This window comes from Limulus polyphemus, unplaced genomic scaffold (genome assembly GCF_000517525.1).
Source record: "Limulus polyphemus unplaced genomic scaffold, Limulus_polyphemus-2.1.2 Scaffold18, whole genome shotgun sequence".
NCBI lineage: Eukaryota > Metazoa > Arthropoda > Merostomata > Xiphosura > Limulidae > Limulus > Limulus polyphemus.
The window spans coordinates 115,128-130,942 of NW_013665628.1; the positions used below are offsets into that span (position 1 = coordinate 115,128).

Consider the following 15,815-nt stretch of genomic DNA (forward strand, 5'->3'; position numbering starts at 1 on the left):
CAAGAAATTATATATCCAGTATGGATATAGTATTCATTGTTACGAATTCATTATTTGTGGTTTCCCAAAGGAATCAAATAACGAAGTTGCTTATGAATCCAACCCACATTGTAACTTTATATCATGCAATCATCATTGCAAAAAGCATGCAAGTTGCTTTGTCCTCAGATGACTCAGTTGAAAGTGCTGACATAGATAGAGAAAAGTGGGTGAATCTCGTTACTCCACAAGACTTGTCTAGACAAGTGTCATTGATGTCTACTCGAGCCAGCAATCGGAGTTCAAAATGAAACCGCTCGTTTGCATCTCCTGGCATCAATTCTAAAATGATCTGTAAGCCGTAGGGTTAACGGTTCTATGTTTTCCTCATGACCTTCCAGAATGTTGATTGTAGAAATGTGGTATTCTTGATAACTGGATTGATGATGCATTACTCTTGAAGATTTTCTTCTCCATTAAGAACCACCATTTGACTTCTGGGTGTTGCGGGGCACCATTACAAGTTACATCATTTTTTCATCGGTATTTTTATCAGCTTTTACTAAGCATCATTCCTGCATGATCCTCTTTTTGTCTTTAACATAATCTTAATGTTCACCACTCTCATTACCTTCACTTTAGTAATGCTTTGCAAGTTTAGTATTCAAAGATAGGGTTCCATTTCTAAGGGTAGAATGAACTAAGTCATATTCGATTGTAAGTTTTATAGTTTCCACTATGCAAAGTTCATGACTAGGCTTCCTGATGATAGTTTTGGGACTGGAATCGCCTTACTTATTCTGTCAAATACTATAGATTTCATATGATTAAAGTTCGACTTATATACGTTAGAGTAAACTAACTAACCTTATAATAACCATGGAGATAAATTTATGTATTTTTTCTGTATATATACGTGTGTATATTGGTTTTTTTTTTCTTATTATAATATTTCCACTAATGTTTAGCGCATGGAGCAACTCATGTCAGTTACCAGCCGTATGAAAAGAGGCACAGAGTTATTTTCAAAAGCTTCGGAGTGGATAAGCCCAGACAAGGAGCACTATATGGTAAATTCAAAGCGGAAAGGTGTGAAAATGGTTGCAGCTGAGTGTATTTGTCCCGTTGGTGAGCCTGGTAAGCGGTGTATTTTATGTTGGTAATTGTTTTTATCTCCACAGTATTCCTATATACACGTTGTTTGTTGAAATATCAGAATATCTTTATAATGTTTTGTCGCTGTCATTCACTCTAATTGGAGGTGTGAGAAATCCTGCTAAGTCTTATTTTAATTATTAACATCTACGAAGTTTTCTTACACAAACATGTAATTTTTTATCAAATTTTTTAACGTGTTTTCCAACTTGTTACCTGAATCAATACTCTCTGGCGTCAAATATTTGACATGTTATAGTTTAATAGCCTTGTTCATTAACTACTTAATTAGTTAGTCTAAAAAGAAGCATTTTTTTCACGTTTCATGTATCCTAGTCATTATCCTGCTTAGATTTCTTTATCGCAGCTGAAATAATTCATCAACTTTATCAGCTCAAAGTAAACTTAAAAAGTGGCAAAATGACGTGCATATTAAACATCTACAATCTTCGTTAGTTCACACAAAAGAAAAAAAGTTATCTCAACGTGACGCTTCTTACAACACACTAATTGAAGCAGGTCTTGCGTGAATCACTAAACGTGTCAAGCTGTTAGCGATATTGGAGATCAGAACAAAAACGACTTGACTATAATAAAGCAGCATTATGCTGTGTCACAAACTGTAGGAGTATCAGGAGCAGAGAAAGGGATTAGAATCCATGAGTGTTCACATAACAATCCAATCCAGGATGTGTGGACCATCTGGAACAGTTTGAAGAGCTGGATAGACAAACATTACGGAGCAGACAATGTGGATAGAAAACGAACATTTTGATATAATCCAAATTTATAAAGATATCTGCCTACTTCGCATTCTAAAAGTAGAAGGATAATGTTTTTTTTTATATATTTAAAGACCATTTCACACTCTTTTAAGCTTTCAAAACCATTTCACACTATTTTAAGCTTTCAAATTAATAACACCGTAGAAGCCGTAACATATACATATGAAATACCAAATATCAAAAAAAGTTATTAAGCCCTTACCTGACGGTCGCGGAATCGAATCCCCATCCCATTAAACATGCTCACCCTTTCAGCCGTGGGGGATTTATAATGCAACGGTCAATCCCACTATTCGTTTTTCTAAAGTATACGTATACGTATACGTTTTTCTAAAGTCCATATGGCAGGTGGTTAGGGCGCTCGACTCGTAATCTGCGGGTTCGAATCCCAGTGAGGGCGTTATAATGTGACCGTCAATCCCCCTATTCGTTGTAAAACAGTAGTCCAAGAGTTGATGACTAGCTGCCTTCCCTCAAGTCTTTCACTGCTAAGTTAGGGATGGCTAGCGCAGTTAGATTTTATGGTCTAAGTGCAAGATGTACAGATAACAGTTTAGCTTACCAAAATATTATATCACATAACTTGCAAGTTGAATAATCAATTGGTCGATAAGCTAATTATTTGGGATATTTATTTTGCAAATCGAAACACTAAGGTTCACTCATAAAAAAATCAAATCAAATACTTTTTTCTTATTTCAACCTATTTGACACTGTTCAGTTAAGTGAAATGTACCAACGCTTCAAATCAATCTCGACCCATCTTCAGCAATGGTTCAATCCAAAAAGAAGATGGGGAGCGCTCTGAAGTCTTCCGGTGTGCCAGCAGTAAGTTTGTGGACTTACATCGCTAAAATCTAGGATTCGATTCATTGTGGTATATAAAGCGTAAGTAGCCTATTGAGTTCCTTTGCGCCAAAAAATAACAAGTTTACTGATAAAATAATCTATTAGTCGAGCAGTTCATTCCACGATAATTTCCTTATTAAATTCGTTTATTTAGTATCGGAACTATTTTTGTATGGTAAACAGTTTTTTTGTTATTCAAACACAAAATCGTAATTTCGTATTAAATGCATTTATGTATTGTGACAACTAACACGCTTTTATTCTTTCCAAGACAAAGTTACAAAGTTTGTTTTGAAGTCGAATGTTAGTTGTACATGGTGGAACAGCGGTAAGTTTAAGGACTTACAAAAAAATCCTAAAAAATCGCTAAAATCCTGGGTTAGATTCTCCGCGGTAGACACAGTAGATTGCTTAATATGGCTTTGCTTTAAAACAGACAAACAAATTGATTTCCCTAAATTGTTCTCCGATAGAACAGCGGAAAGTTTCGGATTTACAACACTAAAATCCGAGGTTCTATTTCCCGCGAAGGACACAGCAGATTGCCCAAAGTGACTTTGCTCTAAAACAAACAAACAAATTATACATGTTGTCCTATGTGGCGCTTTGCACAGGACAAGTAAACTATTCGGCGTCTGTCCTCTAAAAGTGGGTTTTCTCGGAGATCTCCCGTTTTCCCCCACAACAAATTCCACGATACTCTTGTTTGTTTTTTTTAGCCCAGCAATGGCATTGGATTTATAGATCTCAGCCACTAGGTGACTCTGTTTATAAGGCATATATTGTGATATGCTTTGTCCAGTGTTGTCGCCTTACTTCTTCTCTTCAACGTCGTCATCAGCCTTGGTCTTCTCTCTGCCTCCTGGACTTCCAGACATTTCTCAAATCTCCATCCCTACCAAATTAGTAGAGACGACCTGACTCTGAAAAATTTTAACCCCACGAACTTAGCAAAATTTATTTTTTCGCGAGCGAGAAGAAGGGGGATATTAATATCCCTGAGCAACCCAGTTTAGGAAAGTTTTCTTTCTTTCCTTTAAAAACGAAATCCCTGACACGATTTTTTTTGTGTGTGTATGTAGCGCTTTACTGATAGTGAGACTTTTCTAACAAACGCAACATTATGAGTACATCTGGATCAATTTATATCACATTAGCGTTCGTGATAAATTTAATGAAACATAAGTCAAAAAGATTTCAAATACATTCAGATAATGAATTAACTGTCAATCATAGTTATCAAAACATTATAAAAGACAAAAGAAAATTAATGTATATTACAGGCAATTATAAACTCATCACAGAGTTCTTCTCTATCTTTCTGACACAAACATAAAATTAAAATAATCAGTAAATTATCACTTTCCTCGAACACCTAAAATAGGAGAATCCATCTTTCACTGACTTACAATGCTAAATGCCGTGGCTCCATTCCCCGCGGTGGACAGTGTGCAAATAGTACCTAGTGTAGCTTTAGACTAAAAAAACAACAACAAACTCTCACCAATATAATCAGTATTATGTAAAAGTCACTCAAAATCTTGTAAAAAAACTAACTACACGTGTAATAAAACTTCTTCAGTTATGTATCTTCAATATCACATACAAGTCTGAAAGGATAAAAAGTTTATTTTGTTATCAAATAAGAAAAAATAAAATGGTTTGATCGCACTCTATTTGAATTATTTATATATGCTAATGCTGTGAAATAGCGCTTGAAATATCTAACAGTATGCTTAGGATAATTTATTTAGGTCATAAGAATTCCTGACCTTTCTAAGTTGCATAGCAGCCTTACGTACCTTCAAATCCGTGTTTATTACCTTGTTAATGACGACAGGAAATGTGCCCAGCTTCATCGCTATGGAAATTTTGTGTCTGATTGTTTTCTATGGTAACCATAGTTTTAATTTTCTTGAGATAAACGTGCACTCTGAAATAGGTTGTGCGCGGTTTTCTATTTCCATAAAAATCAATGACGACTTTCTCCTGCAAAATGCTGTGTCCTCTGGCTCTACATCACTGGACAATCTCGGTATATGAATATCATTTTTCGGAAATCAGAAACATTAGTATCGAGCTCTAAAGTATTGAAATATATTATGGCAAACATATATATATATTAATTTGTTGAACGATATTGTTAGAATGAACTTTAAATGCTTCTGTTTATGAAGATATTCGCAGTACAATTTTTACTCACAAATTACATTTTTCACTTGGAATAGCAATCTGACAGTTTTATAGAATATTGTAAATAAAAATTCTTAAAACAGCTTATACTTTTATTATCATAGTTTCCACTTAGCTGACATGTAAAGTATTATTTAGTAATACATATATATATATATATATATGTGTGTGTGTAATCAATATAATAAACATTTAATGTATATATTTTAGTAAACATTGGAAATCGGTTTTTCGTGTTCCTTATTATTTATATGTTCACATACAAATATATATACATATATTATTTATGTATTTAGTGTTTTCGTTCAAAACCTCAGACCATCCTTAGAATGTACTGAGTATGAAACCAATTTCTCCGTCATCTATTATGCACATTCTGATGGCCGTGACGACGAACCATAATTTCTATTGTAACAAGATTCTACGAAAGGCGACGAGGTTAATTTTGAATTAAACCTTTTGACACGCTTTCCAGGAACTCTCCACTGTACATAGACTTCGTCAGCTCTTTATTAAGTCCGTTTTAATTTGGAAAAAAACTTTACATCACAGTAAACTTCAAAATACTCGAAACACAAGGTCATTAAGCATTATCTTAATATTTGTTGTTTTCATAACTGCTACGACCATTGTTTTATTAATTTCAGACAAATTTAATAGATTGTTTGTTTGTGTTTTAAAAGCTAACCACTGATCCAGCGGAGACAAACAAACTTATCAGAATCCCTGTTTTGAAATATAAAAGGCCTCTAAAGTGAGTTTACTACGTTTAAATATATCTAGAAACTTTTGAGATCGAGAGATAATAAAACAGTACTAAAAATAACAAGAACGAAAATAGACAGCAGTGTTAATTTAACTATTGTGACGTTAATTAAATGCTAATACATAATGGCTACTATAGCCAAAATCAAAATACCAAATATTATCAACTTTTTTCTTCATCGTAAGTGTCGCTATACTGACCAGTACGCATTCAATGCTACACATTTAAACTTTATAACATGGGAACATGGCAAGTAAATATATCAAATGTGGAAAGATACGAGGTTTCTCGGTAAACGGGACATGGTAAATATATAAACTAAATGTTAAAACATACGAGGTTTCTCGGTAAACGGGATATGATAAATAAATAAAATAAATGTTAAAACATACGAGGTTTATCGGTAAACGGGACATGATAAATAAATAAAATATATGTTAAAACATACGAGGTTTATCGGTAAACGGGGCATGATAAATAAATAAAATAAATGTTAAAACATACGAGGTTTACCGGTAAACGGGGCATGGTAAATAAATAAAATAAATGTTAAAACATACGAGGTTTATCGGTAAACGGGACATGATAAATAAATGTTAAACTAAATGTTAAAACATACGAGGTTTATCGGCAGCATGACATCATTAAGGATGTTGCGGTATAGCAATGTGAACTAACTGATTTCCAAAGCAAAATCACTTTCTTAGCTTCATGACAAAGATGTGGATTTATGAATCCAATCAACATAAAAAAAATGAGTGTCAGGATTAGAATTTATCTTAACTTTTCATTTAAGCAAGAAGTGTGTGAAGAAATGATTAAGAAAATGTTTCTAAATCGTTCCAGAAAGTAATGCACACAGTAATAGGATGTTTGTGGACTTGAAAATCCAGAAAATCTGCTCTTCGTGTCTCTGTTTCTTTTTGTTTTTATGGAGCTTTATACAAGTGAAAGTAGATTTTTTTTATATTCAGATTGGTTTTGTATTCAGTTTATGCTACTTTTGCTTAGTATATAAACGTACACAAACCTATTTATAGACCTCCTGCGGTACTTTCAACTAAACATTATTTGGCGAATCGCAATAAATTCCAACGCACTGCAGCTTGAATCAAATAAAATCCTACTGAGGTCCTTGAGCCACTGATAAAATACAGGAATTACAGTTGTATGTAGTGGTTAAATCTAAGACTCGAGGATTAATGGGTTGAGTATTAGTACAGGGAGAATTACTTGTAAGCTGTGGTTATTCAAGTTCTATTCAATCTAAACACGATGTAAACAGTACTAGTATCGGTTACGTATCACTTTGAAATAGGTTGAACCTCCCAATGGTGCAGAACTTGGAAAAGAGTAGTAAAACACAAAATATTTATTTTCTTAAATTATATATGTACTATTTTATACAGCTTCTGTACATCAATCGGATATAAGGTAGCCATGTCGTATGTTTCCTTCGTACAGATTTTCTCTGAATTTTAAAGTGTTAGGGATAAAGACATACGGATGCGAATATATATCCATATGTTTATTTATGGGAGTGAAGCTTTAATATGATAAGGCTGAAGTCGTATATTACGAAAATTAAGGGAAGAAAAATGTTTAAAAAAGCTATTTAAATTGATGGAGGAGAAAAAATAAATTAAGGAACGTCATCGTCAAGTGACTAATGCATGTATATACGTACTTACATATAGAAAATGATAGGTAGAAACTTTAATCAGTAATTGATTTCGGCTTGAATGTAGCCACTATAGTCGTTTTTAAAAGATTCTTGTTCATGACATTCGTCGAATGTTTTGTGATCATTGATCGAGAGTTTCCTGCACAGAAACATGTGCATACTGTATGCAAGAGGCTAGACTGATTTGAATTAATAGCTGTCTATAAATGTTTTCTGTGGAAATTATTGAATATTACTCTGCTTGCTTGCTTATGTACAGGGACAGAGCTTCGTTACTGCGAAACCACTTATTGAATCCATTCACGTATATAATTGGAAGTGTAAACTAATACATTCAAAGCCATCTCGTGAGAGATAAAATGTCACAGGATTGTAAAGGAATGATCTTCTTTAACTTAAATGATTTGTCCTTATTTATTTATTGTTTGGAGACCGGTTTTTCGCATGCTCACAGAAAACAAAAGGAATTTAATAAACTTATTAAGAAGTAACAACGTAAGGCGAGATAAATGAAAAAAAAATCGTCTACTCTAATTTATTATGTAACTTCTTTCATATCAAATACTCAGAATTATATCATTCCTCACGCCCATAAAAGTCCAAATGTTATTATTATTTATTTACTTGATTTATTCATTGATAACTTAATATTTGTATATTTATTGTAGTGCTCAGTCGTTATTTGAAATGAGGAAAAACCTTTTGGTAACTAATTTTACTTGTTTGAAATCATTATATACACAATATACACCTTGCTATTTTTCAGTTAAATACACACATATATATATGTATATATTAATAGCTATTCTGTTTCATTTCAGTAAATTAATATCGCAAAATTTACCTTAATCAGCAAGTTATTTGTTTTAATCTATAGATTAAACATATCTACCTAAGCGTGGTAAATTAATTTGCTATAACAACTGGACACTGAATTAGTCAATTTCATAACCATACTCAATGATCCAGATATATATAAAGTAATATTGTTAACCCCCCTCCCATTGGCTCAGTGGTAAGATTAAGAGCTTACACGTTAAAAATTAGGTTTTGATACCTGTAGTAGGTACAGATATGGTAGCCCTTTTTGTAGCTTTACGCTTAAACACAATAGCAAACAAACGATAGTGTTGTTTTTACTGCAAATCTAAAAAATAGGTTATCTGTGTTCTATCCACCGCGGGCAATCGAATCACGGATTTTAGTATTGTAATTCCGTAAACCTCTGACTCTTGGGATATCGGATTGAAAATACCAATTGAAAATTGTGTATTTTTACATCAGTCATATGTTCGTGTTGTTATGAAAAACTAAGAAAGTGAGATGTTTAATTTAACAAATACGTTATTCTGCCGAATAGTTTACCTTGTTCAGTGTTTAAAAGGCTTCTATTTCACATAATAGGCAAGATATAACCAAGCCATTCTACTTTTGAAAGTCATCCATAGAAGATTCCTTCTCCATAAGAAAATCTGTAAAAAAATGACATAATTGAAACACAATAATAGGAATACGTCATACGGTTTGATAGTTGGTTTTCAATTTAAATTCAAAAATCAACATTCTTCTTTTCATTGAGCACATTAAAACGCATTAAAAAGAATAGCGTATGAAATATAATACATTTATTTTCATGCTCCAGAATAGAAAAAAACAGTTTCATCAATAAATATGATTAAATACGCTTCCTCTTAATCAATCTAGTCAGCGTTTGAAAGTCAGGAAGAGGGTAATATGTAAACGCTAAAAAAGGGGAAAATAGATATAAGTAAAAAATATTCAGCTGAAAGAAACAAAATTCAAGACTATGATTCCTATTGTTATCCCATTACTAGGTCTTCATGTTTGTTTGTCGAAGAAATAAGTTATTCTATATTATCAAATCCTTACTTATAATATTTAGAAACTTTAAGAAAATCAAATACTAATAATCAATTATAAGTATTTTTGAACAAGTATTAAATATTCATTTTACAGCTACATCATATATTAGGTTTTATTTACTGCTGGCTCATTTCATCTGTTTATTTTTCCGATGGGTTCTCTTACTGCAAGTAAAATGCTTTGAAGATTAATCAGGGTTTTAAAGTTTTGATCAAACTGTATAAATGCTCAAGTTCAGTGCAGTATATGTGACCACACTATGTTTCGAAAGGGCAGCTATTGTTTTGTTTTATATATAGTGTTTTCTCAAGCTTGGGTGTTGTTTAGTGTTGTAGAAGACAGAATGCATTCACGTATTCTTTCATTTTTGATTCGTGTACGTTAGTATTTTGTAAAGTTTCATGCAGCTTCTAGATGCAAACTCGCACATAAAATATAATGTTTAATCCTGCATTTGTGCATTATAATTTAGAACAGTAATGTTGCGGAAGCGAATATTCGTGTAAAGTTACTCATTTGGCCTTTAAAACCTAATTACCATATTGTTTGTGACTTATTTAGAACAAAATATATCAAGAACGTTTTAAAGCAAAACAATGCCAACATCGCAGCGTTTTATAGAGTTGCGTGATCTAATGATGATCACTTTTAATTTTGTTACAACTGTAAATGCAAATCATGTGGTTGTTCACACACGCATGCCATATTCAACAAGATGATTTATAAGTCGTTTCCTGCTGCACTGTCAATCAAAAATAAAGTCATACAAAACTACTTTGAGTAAAACTCAATTCAATAGTAAGATAAAGTTTTACACCAGCAAAAATAAACCGAGAAAACTAAGTCTAAAATGGGAACATTATGATTAAAAATTCAATTGATTTTGTCTGCAAATATTGAAATGATTTTATATACTAATACAATTGATTTTGTCTGCAAATATTGCAATGATTTTATATACTAATACAATTGATTTTGTCTGCAAATATTGCAATGATTTTATATACTAATACAATTGATTTTCTATAAATATTTGTAAATGGTGCAGTGCTTTTCATTTATGTAGTTTTCATGAACAATATTTTATCGAGTCAAACAGTATGTTTCATGAAATGTTAACGCTTTATCATACATTAGAGAAACACAGTGTTAATAATGTTGTCATAATAAGTTGGCAAACAACGATTTATAAGCATGATGAAGTGATTTATCCTGGGACGAACACACTACATATTTCAACAGAACATTGTTCTGTCTTCTTCAGTTATGACCTGTAGCTAAGCATTGCAGGGTTTATATATAAGTCAGATATCTGCTTTAACATGTAATCAATTTGAATCAGGTCATAAAATACTGTTAAATCACCGATCATAAAACTTGACTTTGTTTCTATCAATATCCTGTCATAATTTCCTTTAAACAAACTCTTGTGTCTTTTGTCTTTGTATATACATATAAACCCTGCACTACTTAGTTATAGATCATACCTGATGAAAACAGAAACATGTAGTATGCTCCCCCAAAATAAACCACTTAATTGTACTTATAAATCGTTCTTTTCCAATTTGTTATTATATTAGCATAATGTGCTTATATACTCAAATAACGCTATCCCGTACGTATACGTATATACAGTGGTTAGAGAAAAAATTAGAAATATATAGTGGAAAAATTGAATAACGTGCGTGTCCATCCTTGGCTTCTGGTATTGCTTTAATTATTTATAGTAAAGCACGTTTAAGCTCCTAAAAGGTATGCTGAGAAATTAAGTTCCATTCCTTGATCAAACAGTCCGACATAAAGAATGATGGTTTCGTTCACTCATGAGAGTCTTTAAGCTCCTACTATGTATTCTTAATGAGACTTTTTCGAAAATCGCCATGATGTTATAATCTTTAACACTGCTACTCTTACGAAACCAATTACTAGTATAATTTCAGTCACTTAAATACGTATTAATCAGGGTCGTACAATCTGTGCTCTTCAACATTTGGTTAAGTCTCGCTCTTTTCCATGTTGCTCGACAAATAATGCAGAATTGAGCTTATAGGTATTTAAGTAATACACATTTGTTGTCTATGAGATCTTTTGAACAGTAACTTAAGTAGTCAACTGAGTTTCACACCCATTTAACATCTGGCGTTTTTAATTGTATATGTGGTATTGGACATAATTATACATAAAAGTAAATAAAATGGTTACAAAAATGCAAATATTATGGGATTGCTCCCCTATACTGCAGGAAAGTGAACTTCACCAAAATACAGCAACATGCTTGTAATTTACTCTGTGATTCGTTGTCATCCAACCAATCAGACAGTGCCACACCAGTTTAATACGTATAAAAGTATAGACACTCATAATATTTTCAGCAGTAGTTGAATCAAACTGTTTTAGTCCATACTTTTATGGTAACTTTCTATTCAAAATTGTTTCTCGATTTTACCTTCTTGAAGATTTAATTACCATCTTTTTTTCACTTTGTAAATCTTTTGTTGAGTATCAAGAATAAGAACTTATCATTTGTAAAAATCTCATCATCACCAGTCTGGAGGGCAATAATATAACTCTTGACGCTAACCCCAAGGCTAAACCAGTATTGAAGATGCAAAAATCAAGAGATGATATGTGGTGCAAAGTGTTAAAAAATTTACGAGCAGAATAAGAGGGAAATGATTATAATGTATCAGAGTACAAGCAGTGAATATGATTATGACACTAATAATGAAACAACAAATTGGAAGAAAGATTTAGAGATAAACATTATCCTGCCTATTATGTCCATTATACTAAAAAAAAAAAGAATATTAACCAAAGTGTAGAATTTGAAATAAAGGATGTAAACATAGAACAAAAAAAAAGAAACTGAATGATAATGTACATGTCCGATATGTAAGTGCTGATGGAATCTCAAAATATCATCATGTTTACAGAGAGGTCAGAAAATGTTTGGGAAGTGTAATTTATTTTTGTAAAGAAGTTAAATAATGTAGCTTAGTCGTTAAAACATAAATCTCCTGAAGATTACACATATTTATAAAAAACCTCAGAAAGAAAGCATTTTTAACAGCAGTAAATTAAATGTACATCTTCCGGTATTGGCTACAATATTCCTGTGCAAGAAATAACTAAGCCGTTAAAAGATCCATATTTTAATATTTCATCTACAGAAAGAATTTTGAGCCAGAGAACCAAATAACAACCAACACCTGTTAAAGTTATTTTCAATGATGAAATGAAATTGGTCAATTAGCTAAATCAGCACTCACAGTTGAGGTTTTGCATTTTAAAGTAAAAAAAATTGAAATTTTTCCACAGACAGTGAGATTCTTTAATTGCCGGGAATGTGGTGACGTGTCATATACATTCAGCAAAGCTACACGTTGGTCAAGAGGAACCACAGATTATTCGAGTGTCAGGTAAATCGAGCTCATCCTAAGTGTTAAAATTGCGGTCTGGCCTATGCAGCCGGTTATCGGGGCTGTTCTTAGAATACAAGGAGAACACGCTGAAGACTCCTAAAAGTAGTCTTTAAGAAAGAGATCCAATTAAATCTCATGCACAGACAACAGCTGAAATATGTTAAAAACTGATTAACACTTGAAAATGTATTACACATATTTAACCATGTTCATTTCAACCGATTTAGTTAAATTTAGGAACCCTAGAAATAAGAGGAGCTACATAATCACGAGACTAGACTAAAATATACAAATATGGTTGATTTTTTTAGGTTTCATTATCCTTAGGAAAGACAGTAATATTGATATAATTACCCGTGATATAGTACTTTTGGTTAGTAATAGATTGAGTTATAATGCAGCGAATTTTATTTCTGTAGATAACGAAGTTCTTGAAATAAAAGTATCTTTATTAAATAACTAGCAATTTTCTCTTTGTTAAGTTAGGTAAACAGTACCTTTCGTGACTTACAACGATAAAATCCTAGGTTTGATTCCATGTGCTGGAAAGAGCTCAGATAGTCCATTTTTGCAGTAAATCAACAAAAAATTCTTGCTTAGCTTCATGTATCTCCAAATGTTCGTTTGCGTTTGAATTTCGCGCAAAGCCACACGAGGGCTATCTGCGCTAGCCGTCCCTAATTTAACAGTGTAAGACTAGAGGGAAGGCAGCTAGTCATCACCACCCACCGCCAACTCTTGTACTACTCTTTTACCAACGAATAGTGGGATTGACCGTCACATAATAACGCTCCCACTGCATGTTTGTTGGGATAGGGATTCGAACCCGCGACGCGCAGATTGCGAGTCGAACTCCCTAACCACCTGGCCATGCCGGGCCATCTCCAAATGAAAAGTCAGAAATCGATTTAATGGAAATTATGCATAGATATAATTATAATATCTTAATAGCTGGTGAGTTGCATATAAAGCATCTGTCATTTGAACGAAGAAATAAATAACAATGCCCTTATTTTAATGCATTTTTATTAATTTGAATAATTTCAACTTTGTCGGACAACAATATAATGGCGAAGTTGATCTAATCCTGTTGTGTAACTCAGATAATCCAGCTTGCCATTATAAAACTGACTAAGTGATTTGCTTTGTAGAAGGTTATCATTAACCTCTTAAAATCTAAATTTATAAATTTTCGTAAACTTGGTTATTTAAAATACGCCATTAAAATAAATTAGAAAAAAACTGCATATATAATTTATAGTAAAATTATTAATGTTTCAAATAGTGCAAACGTTTTTGGGGGTACATATTGATAATAATTTTAATTGGAAATTACAAAACAAAGACTTATAAAGAAAAACTGTATAAAATTAAATATGGTTAAAAACATTCTAAATAAAATATTCTGAATAAGTGTATTAGACTTGCAACCAAATAAAGTAGTTCTAAAGTTAAAAGTTTGAAAGTTATTGAATCTTAAAATAGTTTAAATCTGAATAGTTAATATTTTATTGTTAAGCTTTTAATGTTTAGAGTTTATGGTAATGTATCATTTAAACCTGGTTACTTAAAATATTTTTAATGTATGTTTACAATCTATTTAATAATTTTATATTTCATAATAAAACACCCGATTTTTCAAAATTATATACCTCATCACCCCCACCCCCTCATGTCATAACATGAGATGTCATGTGCTTATTATATCAATAAGAAGCTTACTCTACGGCGAAGTCATATTGGTTTGCTCCTGAAGGAGAAAAGTCCACTTTTCGAAAGCGCTCGGGTTATAGGGTATCGTATTTGGGTGAAAATGATAACTGAGACTAAGGAACAATTCGTCAAGCTTTTCAGAAGACAAACACGCTTTAAAGAAATTACCACTGGACACTGCTAACATGTTAACACTGAATGTAATACGATAAAATAGAACAATGAAGACAATAAAATCATTATATAATTTAGAAACGAAGAACGAGCCCCCAAAGAATGTCGACGTCATAAACAAATCTATCAAGATGATGATGTCAGTATACAAAAAACAATAATTAGTATACTCTCTTGGTTCTAAAAGTTAAGATATAAGTGGTAAAGGCATTAACTGTGACGCTACAAAACCCTGACAACGACCACCATTTCCGAAAGTAGGATGGTGGCTCCCAGGACAGAAATATCACATAACAAACGTGTAGAAAGGTGCTCCATGCGGCAGATTGGAGCTGAATTTTATGTTTTTGTAGGAGTTGTATGGAAACTCTCAAGATAGCATGTGCTATGAGATTAGTCGGTTGGGTTTGAGAGAGTTGAGAAAGTTGCGGCTTTTGGCTAGTCCCTAAGGAATTAGGAGACTACAGCATTCTATGTTTTTAGAAAATTATTGGAGGAAGCGGCTGCCTTTCTACGTTCAGCTGGATTTAGAAGCCACAAGAAGCTCCATGATTATGAAGCGTTTTAATACGATATAAGGGAAACAGGTGTATTAGGCTTGGTTTTGAGAGAGGGATATAAAAGACAGGCGTTTAACAAAAGAGAAAAGAAAAAAAAAGAGAAAAGATCGGGAGATTTGAGAGAGAGCGTGAAATGTCTTGTCCATTTTGTATTAGTCCTGGAATCGATAAGTCTGTGTGCTTACAACGCTAAAAAATCGGGATTCGATACCCGTGGTGGACAGAGCACACACATAGCCTGTTGTATAGCTTTATGCTTGGCAACAAACCGAACCATACCATTATATGACTATGAGATTCAATTCTATTACTTTTAATATTTCAGGATAAATTAGGTAGTCACTCGTAATCAGTTCGTATTCAAGAAAAATACTGAATCAGAATACATGTCATAATATGTGGAAATGCAAAGTCTTCATGCATAATTGAGGGAGTGAGAAAATCTTCAGCTATTGTTTTTACTGTTTAGTTTTCAAGTTAACGAGTCAATTTTTCGGTGATTATTTTAGATTTGTTTAGTTCCCTTATGAGCTACTTATCGAAGTTAAATCAGCCTTTTTTAGATAACTTGTCTATTTTAATACTTGGGAGAAGAAAACTATTTTTTAAGTATTTATTTGTTTATATATATATATATATATACGATAAATT

At 32.5% G+C, this 15,815-nt stretch overlaps 1 protein-coding gene across 6 annotated transcripts in view; it reads left to right on the top strand.

The window, feature by feature from the left end:
• LOC106457612 (collagen alpha chain CG42342-like) overlaps positions 1-15,815 on the top strand; it is a 192,324-nt gene that overhangs the window by 20,664 nt on the left and 155,845 nt on the right. For all 6 annotated transcript variants that reach the window (XR_002610253.1, XM_022383821.1, XM_022383832.1 and 3 more), the window contains exon 2: positions 948-1,116. Coding sequence is in view for 5 of the 6 variants with exons in the window: in XM_022383821.1 (XP_022239529.1) it covers positions 948-1,116 (169 nt within the window). In the remaining variant the exon portion in view is untranslated. The remainder of the gene's footprint in view (positions 1-947; positions 1,117-15,815) is intronic.